Genomic DNA, 19,687 nt, shown 5'->3' with positions numbered 1-19,687 from the left:
CTCCAGCTACTGCCCACCTAAAATCCAGAGGTGACAACGCAATCACAGCAATAGTGACAATTTTTAAAGACAGCAGAGTCATCCCCTGTTTTGCAAGTGTGTCTAAGACCTCCTTGATTTTTGTCTTGGATATTTAGCCAAGCTCTGCCTGACTCAGCATGAAAAGGAATGTGCATCCTATTAACAGCAGTGCTTAAACCTTATTCCATAAAGAGTTTTCCAAGAGCACTCACATCTATTCTTCTTAATATCCCTCCCACATTAAGAAATGATTATCTAATACAGGGAGTAATCAGCTCATGGTCTTACGACAGTCATCTTCCTTGACAAAGCAGGGAAAAAAACACCCAACTGTGAAGCATTAAAAAGTCAAGGTTCAAAACATCCCCATTTATTGAGATCAATGCAAATTTATTTAGATCTCCAGGCAACAAGATCAAGTGATACAGACTGGTAAATTCAAATTCCTTACTTCTGCAATGGGCCTTCACCAGGACACACAGAAGGTCACAGTGAACGACAGACAGCCTCAAATGAGGGAAGAAAAGCTGATGACAGCTAATCCAGAACTGGTATAAACATTAATTTTAACACTTTACCACATCAGACCATTGTTAAACACCAAATTACACATTGTCCTGCCTGTTTTCTAATCTGAAATACCAATATAGAAGAATGGACTAATAGATGGTTAATTTATTACAGTATTACATACCCTTTCAGGTGAGAACTGAATGGCAGAGTTCAGGTGTGCACCAAGAGCCATCCAGATGGATGCAAATTTGTTCCCAACATCCCCTTTCTCATTCCATAGCTCCTTTCAGATCCATTTTCTGTGTATTACCCCAGGAAATTAGACAAGTGGAAAACAGACATTTTTGTGGTGCTTATGAGCAAAAATACGTTATGTGTAGAATTATATAGAGGGCCAGAACACCTCCCATCACTGCAGGCTAAATGAGTCATCCACTTCAGAATAATGACCGGTAATTAAACAAGAATCTGTAAAGCTGTTAAGTGCCTTTAACAATTCCAACCTATGACACTGAAGGGGTACAAGCCCCCCATGTACTGAAACCATCCATATGATCTGTCATACAGCGGAGCCTCTCACAAAACAACCTCTCACCCATGGAAATGCTTCTCCCCAAGAAGCCAAACAAAAACAATTTAAAATATTTATGGCCATAAATTTCAGCCCTGCTCCATAAACCGATGAGGAGACATGACATCATGCTAACTACCTAGACCTGTCTGGTTGATAACAGTCCCAGGTTTCAGGCTGAAGACTGAACGGCAAGAGTGTGGAAGGGTGTGAACCTACAGGTCAGCACAGATGCTGATCACAAATCTGACTGGCCAAAGCCAGGGCTGACACTCCAGCAAATATAGGAGGTCTGGCTGTGGAGGACTGCCACCAAAAATGCAAGTCTTGCAATATTTTAGCCTTCTTTTCAGCCTCCTTGGACTAGAAGTAGAAAGGTTTTCCTTAAAGGGACCTAATTGCTTCATCCTCCAGTCCCTCTATCCACAGTTCTGTTTTCATGTAGTAGAGATTCCATATATTTCCCGAAGCATTAGCAAAATAATAGCAAGCTCCATGCTCCAGTGGGACATTTCTACCTGTTTTTTATCAGCATGGCAAGCTGCATCTCCCTTTGCTCCATGGTTTCCCATACATTTCCAGACCTGAGCTACATACCTTAAGTCTCCATTGCTTGACTAAAGTCCTTTCATACAGGTAATTTCTAAATCTTGTCTAGAAGTATTTGTTTCTCCCTTCCTAACCCTTTACTTCTCTAAGTGCCAAGCACTTGGCTGGCCAATATTCCCAAATCAGGCTTCAAAGAGGCAATTCTGAATTGTCTTGACTCAGGTTGTGACAGGAAGGGGCAGGGGCCCCCAAAAGCGTGGTGCTCTGCTGCTGCAGGAGGGAGCAGATGGCCGCCTTCCAGATGGCAGCCAACCTCATCTCACCAACTGCAACATCTGTACCTTGAGTTACATCCCAGAGGATGGTCCTGACACAGACTGCAGGTCACTGCCCACGGCCCCTGGCCACACAGCTGCTCCACAAGCCAGAGCATTTTGCAAAATGCAGAATGACAAGACTGAAAAAAGGTTACAACTAATTAAAGTTTGTAGCAGGGCACAGTTGAAAGGGAGTTCAAAAGTAGATGTTAGGGAGAAATCCAACTTAAATATATATATTTTAAATGTTTCTCCGATCCAGCATTTTGTCCCCAGCCACAAACATGCCTTGCTTTCTACATTGCACCTTGAAAACCTGGAATTAAGATGTGAACCATGCAAACCCAACCAACCCTGATGGTTTTGCTTCCAGGTCACCCCATGGCACAGAACAAGCTCATTTTTCAGCTTCCAGACTAAAAGTCTCTAAAAGCACTACAAGAGCACTCAAAATGGAATGGATCCAGCTTTAAACATGATAAACTTCCCAAGGCTCAGTGAAACAGTGGTCAATGAATTTTAGCTTGAAGTAGCGAAGAGTAATTTGTGAGTTCTGTACCATCTAAGTCTAATTTTAACACAACCACTAATTATATTGTTTCTTCACATGAACTTAATTCAACTCCTCGTTGGGGCAGTTAAACTTGAAATCTACCAACAGGAAAGGGACTAAACAGTTTTTTCTGCCACAATAAGAGGATGATATGAATTTATGGTTTCACCACTTTTACAGTATATATTAGTCTACAGTTTATTTAATAAAGTGAAAAATTAAAATGTTGCTGCTTTCTCATTCTGAATGCATAACCTCCTCAAAAAGACTGTTTCCAGACATTTAAAAGGAAGAAAGTGTGTTTTACAATAGGAAAACGGAGCACACTGCATTTCAAAATCCATTAAAATATAAAATTCTGGTTACAGGCTCAACAATCTGCCTAATTAGTTTTTTCTAATTAGCAGGATGCTCTAACCTCTTTAATAAGACTTCTGTGGACAGAATGTTCCATACTGGTTATCCATCTGAGGAAAAAACTAAACAAATACTTCTGAAGTACAGCTAATAGAACAAACGTGGCTGGGCTTCATGGTCAGAAGGCTGCTCTGGCATGTAATACTAGCAATCTGCAAAAACATGAAATATTCTACCTTGGATACACTACTGCTCACACTAAACAGCCCTCTGGATTTCAAAGACAAAATGAAAGCTATTATATGCAAGTGTCAATGAAGTTACAGTTTTAGACCACACGCTGGAAGGCAAAATAAATAAAATAATATTAAAAAAATAAAATTCAAAACAAAATAAAATAGGAATGGAGCAGACACCATAAGAAAGTGAACTGAAGAGGTAATGGGAAGGCAAATACCACAGTGATACTGTAAGAACCTGGAGTGTGGTTGCAAAGCTCTTTGGCTGCACAGCAAAGCATTTGCTCAGTGCACACAGCTTTTGTATCTTCCTCTTCATCATTCAGAACCTTAATCTGTACCTAGCAATTAATAGGCAGCTGTATTGTCTCCAAATCCCATCTTATCCAACAAAAACCATTTTCATTATTCCTCTATATCAACCATGCTGTTTAAAAACTCTGGGTTAAGAGAAATGGGGAGGCCCAGCAGTATCTGTGACCAGGGGAAAACTCTGGAGATAAAGAAAACCCAGTCCCCTGCTCCATTAGGAATATGCTGAGCAGCTGCTGAGCTTCATCTCAACAGCTGAAATATCCTTTATACTCCTTAAAAATGCAGGAAGCACACAAGCATCTCAAACTCCCTCCCTGCCACCAATTCATTCACCCCGATTCCACCCATGGCCCCAACATGTTGGTCTCATCACCCATCAGCAGACAGGAAAACTATTATACTCTTCACTTTTCTCCAATCAGTATCTAGGAAAACAAGAGCCATGTGCAAAATATAATCTAAGAACAGTCCCTTGAAAACCTCCTGCTAATGACAGGAGGTACAGAGGCACCATAAATATTGACTTCAAACACGCTGAGCCCCAGAGACCCCACGCACTCCACAATGTCAATGACCTTCCATGCAGCTGTTAGCATTGGAAATTAGGATTTTTCAAGTACAGATGCTTACTTTAATGCTGAATTTATATTCCACTCATCATAGCATAGCGTGGTTAACAGTTGGACTTGATGCTCTTAGAGGTTTTTGCCAACCTTAACAATTCTGAGTCTATGATTAAAATCTAATATTTTTCTTCTGTACTAAAATGTAAAACCATATTAAAATATTTTCCAGTGTGTTTACACCAGAATAAGTTTTAATTCAATGCAAGACCACGCTCCAGGTTCTCTGCTCCATGTTAGAAAAGAAAATGAAGAAAATGTAGGTTTTACTATTTCTAACTCATGACGCAATTTTCAATAATTATATTAGACTATAGTTTTCCAGATTTCTTTGTGGCAAATTACTTTTTTCTGACACTCCTCCCTACCACTCCTGCCTATGGAGCTTTTGGGGACAAGACCCAAATGCATCAACAGCCAGAGAATCCACTATAAAGCAATTCCAGACCTGGCCCACAGGATCCTCTGCAGGACTGGTACAAAACCTTCGAAGAGCAAGTTCTGCTGCAAGCCCGATTCCACTTTGAGTAGATGGCAACACAACGGTCTGGAGGAGGTGAAGGTGAGGGCTGTGTAAACAAGTCCTCTTCCAAAAGAGTCTTTTAACTGGAAAACATCACTTGAGTCATCAGTAACCACAAGGGCCAGTTGACCCCACACAAGTGAACTTCTCCCAGTCAGGACCTTGAAGATTCGTGGAAGACATGGAGAAACACAAGGACACCAAATATTTGCTCCGGGGATAACTGAGAGTCACAAATACCTAAAGGTGCCCAACATCTGATGGTAACTCAAGTTCCACCCAAAGCACCTACCCACCTTTTTTCCTCTCACTTTGAAACCCCACAGCAAAGACCTGAGGATGCAACAATAAATTGGAACCAACTTTAGTGTAGGATGATGGCAACAAAGAAGGAATTCAAGTGGTAAAGTAAAAAAAGAAAAGAACCACAAGAAAATGGTCATTTTTCTACCAAAGGGGAAGAAAAAAACCCTTAAAAAATGTGCCAAAATCGCCCCCAAAATTCAACTTTTCTTGCATAGTTTTAGTGTCTTCAGCAATATTTCTCAAAATACATTTGGAAGAGAAAATTTTTAACTGTTAGGTTTTTAATAAAATTGACTACCAGGAAATTTCTGCATTAAAAATAATTTAAAATAATTCAGTTCCTCGGGGTTTAAGCATTGAGCTGTTGCTACGCATGCTAACTGCTCCATGTTTAGTGAGTTACAACTCTTCTGTCACAAGTAGGAAATGCATTTTGCACACAAAAGCCAAAGGCACTGTCAAACCTGCAGCAATCTGCAGAACATTTGGAAAAAAATGCCTGCAAACTAACAGTTACTAGATAATGGTCCCATTTATCACTCTTAAATTCCATCTTTAATTAAAAATGGGATATTCTCTTACATAAATAAAAAATTACAGATGTTCTCAAATTACTTCCCTTCAATTTTTTTAGTTTTTCCATATATAATATATATAGAGTTACTTGTCCAGAATTTTTTCATGTTACATAATACCTTAATACATGAAGATTTTTCCATATTCTAGATACATATAATTTTCCATAGAGTATGCTATATTAAAAATATTAGCACTCAAGAAAACACATGAACAGAAATCAGTAGGAATGCCAATTAACTGGAAGAAAAATAGAATTTCAAGTGAATTTTCTATTGTTCTACCCATAATCATTTGCACTTTTTAAAACATTTAGTAAATCACTAATTTAAAGCACTGATGCAGTTACATCAGGTAAGGTGGTGTGAGAGAAACAATAGCTCCACTCTAAATACATTCTCCCCATATAATTCTTGGACATACTCTTAAAAGGAATGAATTCTTCCAGTTATTCTGCAACAAGAAAACCACATATTTGCTTTTGATGTTGTGTCCACTGCTGTTTCCTTCATCCTTTCTTCAAGTTGCAACTAGGCAGAAATATAAGGTTCAAGCGTGCAACAAGTAAAATGGAAATTAAGAGAGCTAAAACAAAAAGTGATGAACAAGAAGGCAAGGTTATAAACATAAACAATAAAAACAGCCAGTGCTCTGAAATGGAAAGCATTCTTTAAAATGACTGTGTCCACTGGACCATCAGAGTAAATGTGCAGGAGGAAGGGAGGAAAAGACAGGGACAAAGGACAAAGGCAAGAAAGGAAAAATACTGTCTAAGGGAAAAAGGAAATTGTGGAAATCTTCATTACAGAATGAGGAACAAAAAAAAGCCTTTCAGTTGCTTTGTATTCATCAAAGATATTCCAATTAATAGATGCAATGTATGTATTCCTAATTGTTTTTTGTACAGAAGTTAAATTTATCATCATAATGACTCAAAGCCTACCAATACTTAGGCTGAGATGTATTAAAGAGAAGAGGAGGAGAAAATAAATTGATCAAACTCTGGTATGGGGGAGTCAGAAATCGATCCTAAATTAAATGTTTTCCATTGTGGCACAATTTGGCACAAACTCCTGCCTAGGTATGTGTTGTGTATTAAGGGAAGAAATGAAATAATAATCCACAAAATTAAGTGGTTTCTGTGTCAATTTAGATTAATATTCCTGTTTGATACAAAATGGCATTTATGAAGCAACCATCCATCCACAACCACCCTCACCCAACGTGCCTCAGCTCACACCAGAGAGGGCTCCAAGATTATGGTCTGAGGCCCCTGGATATCACTGCACCAGGAGGTGATGCCCTTGGAGAGCAACCAATGGACCCCAGCCTCGTCTTAGGGACAGTCAGTCCTGTAATCCCAGAGCAATCAAGAAGGAAAACACCTTTGGACACATTTTCCAGAGTGACCATGGACCTTCAAAATCTACACTGAAACTCAAGGACACCCACAGTAGGTCTAACAGACCCCAGCTGGCACGAAAAGCAGATATAGAAAAAAATCCTAGCATGGTTTGGGTTGGAAGGGACCTTAAAGATCATCCAGATCCAAATGCCCTGCCATAGGAACCTTGGTGGCTCCAAGCCCCATCCAAGCTGGCTCTCAACCTATGGGCTGAAATAGGTAAGGAAAGGCCTCTGGATTCACTCTGTTGAAGACTGGAAACTGAGATGTCACATCTACCTGAACCAAGACTTTCAAACTTCAATGTGTTTGGGTCAAGTTAAAGCTTACCCAAAAAGCCCCCCAAGAGTATATGCATTTATATTAGTGCTAAGGTAGGTCTTCTCCCATAATTGTTTTGCTAAAACCAGTTTGTACAATGTAAAATTCTTTTTCATCATGCATCAATTCACTAAACACAGTCTAGTTGTGGGTACTCATTAAGAAAATTAGTTGTTTATGACACCAGAACACAAAGCTATAAATCTAAATCATGTGCAAAGCAAGTATCTGACAAAATTTGTAATATTTACTTCTTAGTAGAAAAAAACCCCAACAATCTGAGATTAGGAAAAAATGCAGCACCAAAAAAAAAGGAAAAATCAATATTTTTCTCTTTATTAGATGCAAACTAAAGCTTTTTTTACTTTCCCTTTGGAGCATCAAATTAGTGTTATGGGCTGGAATGACAATGAATTGTGGAGAGTATCATATTCTTTATAATATAGTAGTGTATATGTTTGTTATTTGAAAATAGAAATGTAATCCATAACTAATGTAGAAATAAAATATATATACACAGCAACCATTTAAAAGGACAGATAAAATCCTCATTAAAATCCTAAGTGCAGAAATACTGAATCATAATGCACAATTTCATTACATTTTACTGCCAGCAATGTAAATATCAATTCTCCAGGTGATTCATAAAATTCATTTTAGAAAGAAAAATAAGGATTTCACCCGGCATTTGAGAACATAAAGGAAAACACATGCTAGGGTTTGAAAACCCAGACTGTTCTTTCCTTCTCTCATCAGAATATTTTGCTGGAATTTCAGCAAATCTTCTACACATCAAACAGACAACTGCCATTTCACATTAGCACTTTGTACAGATCACCCAGCAGTCCCAGCCCGCGTCCTGCCCGGCCCCGCACCTCTCCCCGCATCGTCCTCATCATTCCCAGCTTACTTCTGCCAAAACTCAGCTCCCATATATACTTCAAAGGAAGGAGCCTGCATTTAAACTCATCTAAACCCTCTTTTAACTATCCAAATTGTGAAATTGCCTAATAATGGGAGTGTATTAAAGGGAAAAAAAAAAAAAAAAAGGCATGTTGGACAAATTAACCAAGTAAAGTTTTTGGAGGGAAGAGTGCATGTGGGGGTTTCCACACAAAAACGTAAAGAAAACCTGTCACTTTTAAAATGAATAGCTACCATCTGCCAGCATTTTATCTGAGGCAAAGTTGATTAATGCAAAGTGAATGTTTAAGATCACATTGCTGTCTGCCTGAATAAATTTCAGGTAGTTTACTTGGGAGGATTTTTTGTCCTGGTTTTAGAAGATTTTTTTGCTGTTCTTATTGGATCGCCCCCTCCAAGTTTTTCGGCAGCCAGTGCTAAGAATAAAAAAACATTTGTTCTTAAATCATGGTGCTGTACAAGGACTTTAGAGCACCAGAGCATTGTTTCTGGCCCTTCAGAGCAAGAGAATTCATCTCCCTCAAAAGGACATCCCACCTCCTTCATCAGCTTCACAAAAACTTTTCAGGCAGCCTCTCTCCATCACATTGAAAAGGAAATTTTCGCAGTCCGGTTGTGAGCAGAGAAACAACAGCAGTGCTGTTATCCTCAATAGGAAGTGATTTTGCCTCTAGACCCTCCCTAATTTTTTACTTCATTTTTTACTGGGTTAAGTCTTTTTACCGGATTTTTTTTTTAAACCAATTATTCAATCATTTTCTTTTATTTACACTATCTTCACCATTTAAAAAAAAAAACAAATTAATTACGATTCTAAACCCTTTTTCTGTTAACTTTCACACCTTGATTTATATTACCATTCTGCTAAAAATCATTCTCAAAGCCATTTGATAATATGCTCCCCTTCCCAAATTCTCTTTGACCATTAACATTTTTCAGAAGAACCTTCCAGAACAGGTTTGGGGCGATATTAACCTAAATCAAGCAAAACCCAGTTTTACACATGCATTCCCATGTTACGTTTTTTCCAGCATCAGATGGCCTCCAAGCTCTCCCTCAGCAGAGAGAATTTCACACCCCTTATCCAGGCTGGGACACCCTCTATTATCCAGGGCTACAGCAGTGGAGGGCATCATCTGTGCTGAGTGGTGGAGCTTCGTGCCATTCCATATGGACGTATATTCTCTGTGCTTACACTCAAAGCTGGCTGGACACCAGCCAGCTCTGGTCAGAAGTCACCAAGTTGTTTTAGCTCAGTACATGGTGCCTGTGTCTCGTATCTCAGTAGGGTTTATTGGTTGAGGCTCAACGTGGTGCTAGGACGGCCATCTGGCCCCTGGAGCGGAGCGAACTCCCAGCCAGCTCCCTCGGAGCGTGGGCAGGACAAACGTGTGTGCGTTTGCACCAGCCCGTGTGAACTAACCTGGGGGAACTCAAAATGGTTTGTTCAGGGAAAAAAACCCGAGCAAGTCTAGCACTAATGGAATTAAAGCAGTAATGACCCTTTGTTCAGTGAGGGAGTGGAAAAGCAGAGAGCAGGGAGAATCAGGGGCTCCCACACCTTCCTTTGAGCACCTCCACAACAAGGTGAGAATGTGGAGATTTGTACCCATCAGTGAGTTACACCCACTGGTATTTTTAATCAAAAAAGTGTTTAAGGCCAGCTTGGATAGGGATTGGAGAAATCTGGTCTAGTGGAAGGTGCCCCTGCCCATGGCAAAGGGGTTGGAACGACATGGTCACCTCCAACCCAACCCTGTCAGTGATTATGTGTTTCTATGAGACCTGAACCCTGTCCTTATGGCATACTGGATATTACATTGAGCCACCTTATATATTCCTGCCTTTACATCACCTCATCAAAGCAGAAGAGATCGCTAGGAGTACATTCCCTTCCTTTCCAGGAGCACATCCCACTGTACCCCACACAAAACTGCAGTTAAAACACAAAGAGCAAAGACATGGGGTGAAACCAAGACAACCTCTGGGCAAAAAATTATTCTGTAATTCAAAGAGATGAGACACATCCCATCTTCAAATGCAGTGAATTTGGGCAGCAACATCAAAACACACACTTTCAGTAGTTAACGCTATGAATGAGGTTTATGTTTATTCACCTATATATAGAATCGAACACCATAAAATATGCCCAAAAATCCCAAACAGTATCGGATAAACTTTTTCTTTTAATTTGTAAGTAATTAGTTACCTTATTTTAACTAATGTACTATTCATACATACAATTTTTTTATTCCTTACCTGTGCATTATGAGGGTCAAATTCTAGGATGGCCTCTAATGCAGGACAAATTATTGCAGTTCCTACAAAGACTATATAAACATTTCCAGTATTTTACAGAAAGATGTAAATGGGCAGGAATGTTTCAAGCACAAATGGGTATCCATGTATTCAGATTTAATGGAATTTGCCCTGCCCTGCTTGGAGTTACATCCCCAAACACCTTCTTGAGGGCATGCAGGAATGTTTCTGAAAACAAAATATCTAGAAAATGGTTAAATCCTCAAGCTTGCAAATGGTCGCGCATCCACACAGTGTTATGTTTGCAGTAGGAATGAAATACCCACTGGAAAAAAAATTTAAATGTAAAGGGTTGCTTTTTTAAGGTATTTAAGGGACACAGCCCACCAGAATTCACTCTATAATAATGCATTTTCTGTTTATAGAATAGAACTAAAGCATCAGATCTGAAACAGTCTTAAATCTAGTAGAATATTTAAAAAAAAATAAAGCCAAGAAACAACCACATCTACATTATATGCTGTTGAAATGTATTCTCCTTTGCTGAACACCACCCCCAGGTTGGGTTTTTTTTCCAGAGTTCTATTAATTGAAAACAATAATTTGTTTTCTCTTTTGTAAAACGTAAAAAGCACAGAATTTGTCTTTAAAATATAGTTGTCAGATATCAAGGGGTATATATATGCTAACATTTACCCTAGGGGTATTTCAGGGCTAGAATCTGTTACAAATAAAATCTTTATTCATATGAACAGCTACCTGGGGGGCAATACTGAATGTTATACATAATATTTATATATATATATTTAAAATAATATAGCAGTGCTATTAAAACACACTGGAAGCTACTCTGAATTTAGTCACTCTGTTTTACAGTTTTATGCCACTAAGTTTTTGGAGATTGAATTATTTTGCAGAGGATAGCTGCTAAAAGATAAATTCCTTTCATCTAATGTATCATACCAGTGTTTTACTATCTGTAATTTAATAGACTGCTCACTGTAACAAAGAAAATAATTACAGGAAAAAGAAAACCATTTTTGTTTTTCATTAAATTGTGCAACAGCATTTTCAAATTTGATAATTTTCCTTGAATTAAGAATTTTTAAAAGGCTAAAATAATTTCTTCTTCCACATGCTTTCTAGAATTACAGAATAGTTGCTGTGTGCTATGGAAAACAACTTCAGGCTAAAGATCAGACACCCACATTTATCAAGAAGCTGAAGCTGTCTGAAGAATTTGGGAGACAAAGCAGTGAGCACAGCAGCTCTGTAGAGTGCCAGCAGCCTGGGGAGGCTCTGCTGGACCTTCCAAATCCATGGAATGAAGATAATATCCCACCAACTGCTAACAAAACTCTCAGACGGCTGAAAACCTTGTATAGAGAAAGCAGACAGTATTTACTCCCCTTTTCAGTGCACTTCAAATGCTGTGATTTGGAAACTGCCACCACAAGAATGAACTCCTCGTACCAATGCAACATCCAAACACCTTCTTTCAAATTAGGGAAAAATCAACTGTTACTCTACAGCAATTGAAACTCAGTCTGTGGCTGCTGCACATCAATCTGTGTAATCATTCCAAGATCTCTAGGCAAGTGATCCACCTTTAAATTCTCCTTCTGGCCTTCTAAATTGAAAGGATTCTGTATGCTTGGGCTTCCCACTCCTCAGGGCTCCCATGCTCCTCTCAGGAGATGAAGGAAAACATGAGCTGGTTTAACACATTGCTCAACAAAGCCAAGAAAACAGAAAAGCAAAATTTTCTGGAGAAATGCAGCACAGACTTTGCATTGGGGAATTAATACAAATCCAGGCAGTCCTGCAGATCAAACACCAAGTGTCCGATATCTCCCGCAACAGCTCTGTGTGTTCCCTGTGGAGGGTGAGGACACCTTCTCCCTGTGACAATCTCGGGGAGATCTCCATGTTCTTGGGAACATCATGTTCCTGCACACCAAGAGAGTGGCATACAGTTCACAAAAGTAACATTAAATGCCCTGTTCGTTACCAACTCAGCTTTAGTTTGTGCTCAAGGGAGGACACGTCTGTTCTCTGATAAAACAATTAGCAAGTTCATCACAGAAACTCTGCTCACTGTAGAGTGTCTGAACTGAACATCTACGGCTCTGCACTGCATCCTTTGTTTCAAAAGCACTTATTAACACTATTCCTTAACTCTCTGAGTGTCACATTTAAACTAACAAACCTTCCGGCTCCCAAAAAGCCTATATGGATAGATGCCTAAGTCTTTTAAAATACATCTACACTACTTCTCTAAAATACATCTAACATCATACTAAACAGCATCAGTATTTACTTCTCACAAACACCAGGATCCTGAAATAAAGTACAGTTTGAACATAAAGATTTAGTAAGGCAGCTCCGTTATCACAAGTGTTTGCACTTGAAATATCTGTGACTTTTCTGCACTACTAAACATACAAATAAAAACAAGGTATTTACGAAATGTCACATTTATGGAAAGCATTTATAAAAGAAAGGGTTTTTTTCTGTAAATAATATCAATATTACAAGTAATGCAAATTTGGTATTTTCTACAACCTCACAAGAAGATTGAGATATTTAAATGTGCAATTCTAAACCTGCAGTATTGCCAGTTTACAATGGAATTTTGTCTTTACAAATTGCTCCCTGGGAAGCTGATCTTCACTGGTTATTAGAAAGCTTAGAAATAACAGGATTAAAATTAATTTTAATCAATGTGTTTTCTAATAGGAGAGTAGTCATCCTTACTAAGTTGAGTCTGATGCACCTATACTTTCAATTTAATAAAATAATTGAAACATTCAATTGCAAAACAAACATCAAAAATGTGCAAGTAAAGTAGAAGGTACCTCTAATCAGTTTTCCTCTCACCAGTCATATCAGCCCTTGATCCTAAAATTTTATGCTGCCTGCGAGGACAAGGTACAAATTCTATTTTAACCATCGCATCTTTGTCAACTTTGACTGTTTGATTCCCTCTGCTCCAACCCGAACAGCACCAGCAAAGAAAACGCTTTCCTCTCCTTAAGATGCTCCATTGGTTAGATCAGATTTATTTGCTGTCAGTAAAGGTTGTATTTGCACATAAGTCTATGACAGATTGCAAGTTTATTAACTTCAAGTGAGTTTTCAGGCTGCTGGGTTGAGGTTTTTTTTGTTGAGTTGTTGGGTTTTTTGTGGGATTTTGCTTTTTTTGGGTTTTTTTTGTCAGCGCTCCCTCCCCCTTTCCCCAAGATGTGGGTTACTTGACAAATTGGAGTTAAGTTATCTTAGGTCAATGTAACTGTAAGTTAAACTAATGAAGTGTATGTCTATGAGTGATGTCTGATTAGTTTAATGCAGTTAGTGCTGGACAGCTTGGGCTGCTGACCTTGAAGGAACACAGATAACATTGTGATGCGTTGGAGGATGTGGTTGTGATACAAGACAAATTTACATAACAGTTTGTCATGTACACTCCTCCAAAACAAAACTGTTGCAAAAAGAAAGCAAGAGGAAACCAACACTAAATGCCTCTCACAAGACAAAACGGGGAAAATTAATTATAACGTTTGGCTTGAGGTAGGAGATTATTTTAAATGGGAGCCAAAGGCAGGCACAGGAAAGGTGTACCTTTACACAATATGTGTTCTGAGATGGCTTAGGCATTGTGCTGGGTAATACTGAGCAAATGCAGCCTTCTACAGCACAAATCTACTCTTGAAAAATTGTATTCCTTCCTCAGGAAGCACCTACTCACAGAAAAAAATACCAGACACAGTTCTGAACTGTGACTTGTTGGCACATCATTCAGGTGTGCTCAGAGTCCTCCTGAAGTTCATTCTGCAGCTGCTTGGGCTAAAGAACCCTGTGCATGAACAGTCTCCCCCCATGAAGGTGCACAGTCCCAATACAATGTTCTCAGCATGCCGTGAGCAAAGCTCTATCTCACTGCTCCAGACAATCACCTCGCCACATCTCATCTGATCAGGTAGGCCAAGCAAAACTGCTGGGTTTAGAGACAGCTTGGCTCTGGGGGGGCTGATTCTCACTATGTGATAGCTATCTTGTCGACCTAAATCGCCTGTTTTTATCAGCCCAGGTTCTAGCTGATGGAAATTTGCTACTTACATAAATGTATAATTGACACCCACAGTTGCTGGCACGTTACTGAACCGGACCATCATTAAGATAAAACTGCTCCCTTAATCCTCCAGGTCAGCCAGAGCAGGACACTGATAAACCAGACTTGCTAATAGATACATGGGAAGGCACGTGAGGAAGCTTGCAGTGTTCACATCCGTGCCATCTCTCAGTCTAATCTGTGAAGCACAGTTTAAACCTTTCAGAATGACTGAGCTCACATGATAAATTTCAAATAAGAGATACACATACACGTATAGACATCAGGCACCCAGATACTAAGAGACTCTCACAGACTAGAGATGCAAGACAAAACAGTCCTGGAAATTCTAAATAAAACATGTAATTTCTCAGTTATACCCCAAGGAGAAAAACATGTGCTGTCCACTGCAAGCCCCCAATTGCTCTCACATACACCCTTGCATACAAGGAGTGAGTTCAAGAGACCTGGTTGAAGGCATCAGCATAATTTGAGTTTAGAAATTATTTAGTCTCTTAGTTACCTGTACTTAGAACTTGTTGGCACTGTTTGCATGAAATAAAGAGCAGAAGTCCGTGCCTTCCAATGCCACTTCTTGGCTGGGAGTGTGCAGAGGACACAATCTTCTTGTAGCTCTTCCTGGAGAAGATCCATCAGCTGTTCGTGGGAGCCACCATAAAAGGGTTCAATAAGAAGGACACTCATTTTACAAGTACTTCAGAACTGTCTGAAACCTGAAAATGAAAATAGAGAAGTATTTTACTTTAGAAACGTATCTTTATTATTATTGTTACTACTTAAAATTATATTGGAAGAAGAAATATACTGCAAGGCCTTGTAATATATCCTTAATATTATATTTATGAGTTTACTTCAGAAAAGGCTGCTTAGCAATTATGATGACTAGATTATTTTGACCTTTAAAAGATACTGTCTGTAAATTTAAAATGAATGAAAATGTTAAGGAACACATTGTATTTTGAGTTTATGGGTTTGTTTTCAATCTGATATTTAAAACCAGCTTTACTTTACACACTAACTGCCTAATACGGTCAATTATTCCATAACTTAGAATGTAGCTTATTCATTCATTCTCCTTTTCCTGGTGGCAGAGAAAATTAAAGAGCAACTCAAACACACTTCAGCCAGAACAGTTGCCAGTAACAGTGATTTGGGTAAGAGACTTAAAGACAGAGAGCAGCTTGAGGAGCTGCAGTCGGGGCATTCCCCAAGACACCCTCCTGCTTTGCTGGGAGCTGGGATTACAACCCCAGCAACAACAGAAGATGTAAACCACCCTATTTCTTCTAAGTACTCCAAAGTGGGTGGAAGAGAACACTAGAGGAGGCTCAAGGAAGCTCTGAGACAAAAAGCCACAGAGCTGCTCACAAACAGGATGCAGAACGTGCTGCCCAAAGCGAGGGGACAGATGAAAACCTGGTGACTATTGCTCATAGCCCTCATGAGTCACACCCTTGGGGTACTCAAAAGCTGCTTTTCACATGCTTCGAGCAAAGCCACCACACACAAAAGCTGAGAGCAAAACCCTGAAAGGTGTTCACCATCCACAAACACTTCTCTGATGGTTTCCCTCTCAACACTCCCTAAGAATAATGGACTCCCTGCTAAACTCAGTTACTCCGGACTCGTGTTTGACACTGTACATTGCAAGACCTTACCCATTTCCTGACCTGCAATTTTGAGTTGTTTCAGACTTCAATCCTTATCTTACCAAAACCTCTGGTGACAAGAAATGAGAATTCAACAGAGAACTACAGACTCTCCTGAAAATCTCAATCATCATCTCAACCATAGTTGAGAAATTTAGTTTGATTTAAGATCAGGTAAAAAATATTATGTATTCTGTAATCATAGAGCAGAAAACAAACAAAAAGCCTTTTAGGTGCACTGTGGCTATCAAAAGATCAGTTAACCAGCAACAAAAATCCAAACACAGAATCAATTTAATTGGGAGAAACCTTTAGGTAGTGTTTTGTTGGCCCACCATGGTGCCAGATGAAATGGTGATGTAGAGCTTCTGGGTCATTACAGAACAATCAGCAAAAGAAAAAACATCCCATGCTCCAACTTTCCTAATCCACCCTGGATTCAGGTTATCATTTGCTCTATTATTCACTCCTCCATAATATTTCAAATAAATTACTTGTTTTAACAATTACGTTCTTTGCAAAACCAAAAGGAAAGCCATCTTGAAGCAGATACTTCACTCCATTTTGGAGCTTGCTTCTTTTCAGGTAGCAAAGCAGTTTCTGATCTCTTTTCCACTGACCTAATTTCAAAAAAATCACACTTTTGAGATCACTGACGTTTTCTGAATTTACAATGATGTAACCAAAATCATACTCTCTCCTCCAAAGCCCTTTTGGAGCCTGCAGGGTAATAACTGCTATAAAAACACAAGCTGTGGTTTAGAATCTGCACTATTCACCTAAAGAACAATTTGTAATTAATCATGCTATGCTTGTCATCAAATGCCACCGAAAATTTAATTCAAGGGACTAAAGGGAAGCGTTTTATAAATTCAGCCCCTAAAAACAGGGTATGTGAAAAGTTGGTAAATGCCACTGAGTCAGTCACTCAGGGAGGCTTGCAACTAATTTACAAATCATTAGCAGTATCACTAATAAAGCAATTTGTTCATGAAGCATCTGATCAGATCACACTTCACCAGACTAGTTCTGAAACTGGTTTTATCACCAGGTTTAGCTGAACCCACACTGTGCTCTTTGGTTTTATTTTGCACCAGTTTTCACTATACATCCCTCACGGGAACAGAGAATGACTGTACATGCTGACGGTAAGAGATTGCTCAGTCCTCATGTTTCCTCCTGCTTAAAGACCCTGACATTTACTTAATTATTCTGCATTTACCTACCTTTAGATCTATTAGGGAAACTGCAATACACAACTATTACTATACAATAAACCCCCTTTGGCTATTTACATTGGGAAACTGGGTTGAATCGTGGATGTGTCGTGGAGTGGGTGTTAAGATAGCTCTTGATATGTAATTCTTCACAATAACACTCATAGACCCCGTGGCAGCAGCCCATGAGGGTGACAATCAGCAATGACACATTTTTTTTTCAGAGACGACCTAAAGCTCAAAGGTTTTCTTACAAAACTCACTCGCTCCAAAAAATGTAGGTACAGCTTATTGAAATCCTCACTAGCACTTGTAGGATTCTGTTGCTGTGTGATCTCTGTACGTTACCAGCAATATACACCAAATTCAATTCAGAAAAAATGTTATAATGTTATTTAAGAAGCAGTATATGGTTTATTTTATTCCTTTTTGTCTTTTTTTTTAATAAGATGCTACCTAGATAAGATACAACTAAAGGATAATGGCAGTACAATATATGTCACATTCACTTCAGGGCTTGGGTAAGACGAAGCAACTAAAAAGTCAATAAATCTTCTGTTTTTAAAAGATACACTGATAATGCTAAGGAAATTATATTACATATAACTAATAATTTCTTGTACTTAGAAAGACACAGAGGAGGTAGGACACGGTCGTTTGGCTCATATTTCACCCACATGACTTCCAGTTTTGTTCACATACAAAAATAACAGCTATTATTTTTGCTTTATTTCCCTTGACCCAGCCAAGTTAAGGTAAATATGTAGCATAAACTCCTCAGAGGTCTCCAAAAGACACAGCTGATAAATGGCCTGAGAACATTCACCGTATCTGATGGAATGCAATCCTCAATTAAATATAAATCACTCCAGGTATTCTTTTCCCCATTTCAAAGAAAACAACAAATATTAGAAAAACAGAACTGCTTCCCCTTTCTCATTACAGTATTTCCTCTCTGGAGCCAGCAATCCTGGGTGTTCCTCAAACAGCTCAACCCCATCCACACGGCTGCAGGATCCTTTCCTTTGAAAATTTCCTACTCTGTCTTTACCATACAGAGCAGCACATTCCTCAGGATACACATTACACATCTGAAAAACAAAAAATCCTTCAAAGTGGTAACAGTGTCCAAATGACATGACTAATACAGAGGTATACTGAAGTACTGAGAAGTGTAGGTGGGTAATTAGGTGCTGTCTCAAAGCCAGAAGCTCAGGGTGACATTCAGCCAGGACTTTTGTCACTTGCTGCAGCTCTACCCCACACTGAAACATGGCAAGTGTTGGAGTCCCTGAAAGGGCCACTGCTGTTTGAACAAATAATTTCCTTTTAAAAGGAAGTCTGAGTACTGTACAGAGTAATAAATAAAAATTATCTTTAAAGGCATGGAAGAATTAACTGTTCAACCAGACACAAAACCATGGCTTCTTTTTAAACTCTAGGTGAATGCCAATTTAGGTATTTTTGTTAACCAACCTAGGCAGAAAAAACCCATTATTTTCCACAATTTATTAAAGAACACACATTCTCTCTTATATGCAGAAGTGTGGTTTCACAAACATCAGCATAGCTCACATCAGGAAGCCATAATTAGCTCTGTTCATTGACGTACTCAGACAACATTAATTACAGACCACGTCTAAGTATCTATCCAACAAAACAGCTGAGCAACCATCCAAACCCAAAGGAATAATTGTTAATATATTCCACAGGTAGAGATCTGCTATTAGTTACAGGAAATAAGGTATATGGTTTCAGTAATGATTGTTTTAACCGTCACAGTCCCACACATATGAGAAATTTATTCCACTGCCATATCCGAGCACACGTGGTTCAGAGTGTCGTAACTCAACCCACTGCAAAACCCACCAGGTACAACCTGTGGACATCAGCACTCTTAAACCTTCGATGGTTTCACAGAAGCTCGCTGTGATGGCTGACACAGGCAAAAAATTTCCGTGTTCTACAGTGCAATAAAATGTGATTTTCCAAAGGACTTTTGAGAGTCCTTACCTTTCCTCCTCTGTCCCATCTCCTTCCCATCCCTACCTGAATTGGAGATGTGCTGCAAATACACACCCGGAGATTGAAAGAGCCTGCATTGCCCTCCCACTCACGACAGTGACTCACCGAAACCCCAAAGCTGTACCTTAAACACAATCACATCTCAAGGTTTAACCAAAATTTAACTTGTATTTAGATCACCCAAAAGTACCAGTTCTGAGGTTTGTCATTACTATACTGCATAAGCGAGAATGACAATTTATCTTTTATATAAACCAACTGGAAAAAGCAAGAAAACCTCCACTTCTTTTGA

The 19,687-nt window shown here is 39.0% G+C and overlaps 1 protein-coding gene across 8 annotated transcripts in view; it reads right to left on the bottom strand.

The window, feature by feature from the left end:
• GTDC1 (glycosyltransferase like domain containing 1) overlaps window positions 1-19,687 on the bottom strand; it is a 186,520-nt gene that overhangs the window by 119,803 nt on the left and 47,030 nt on the right. For all 8 annotated transcript variants that reach the window (XM_050976900.1, XM_050976904.1, XM_050976905.1 and 5 more), the window contains one exon: window positions 15,007-15,217. In XM_050976900.1, coding sequence (XP_050832857.1) covers window positions 15,007-15,188 — 182 coding nt within the window. In that variant the 5' untranslated portion in view covers window positions 15,189-15,217. The remainder of the gene's footprint in view (window positions 1-15,006; window positions 15,218-19,687) is intronic.

This window comes from Serinus canaria, chromosome 7, assembly GCF_022539315.1.
Source record: "Serinus canaria isolate serCan28SL12 chromosome 7, serCan2020, whole genome shotgun sequence".
In the NCBI taxonomy this organism is placed as follows: Eukaryota; Metazoa; Chordata; class Aves; order Passeriformes; family Fringillidae; genus Serinus; species Serinus canaria.
Note: the sequence above shows the minus strand (reverse complement) of the source record. Positions and strands in the feature narration are given on the sequence as shown.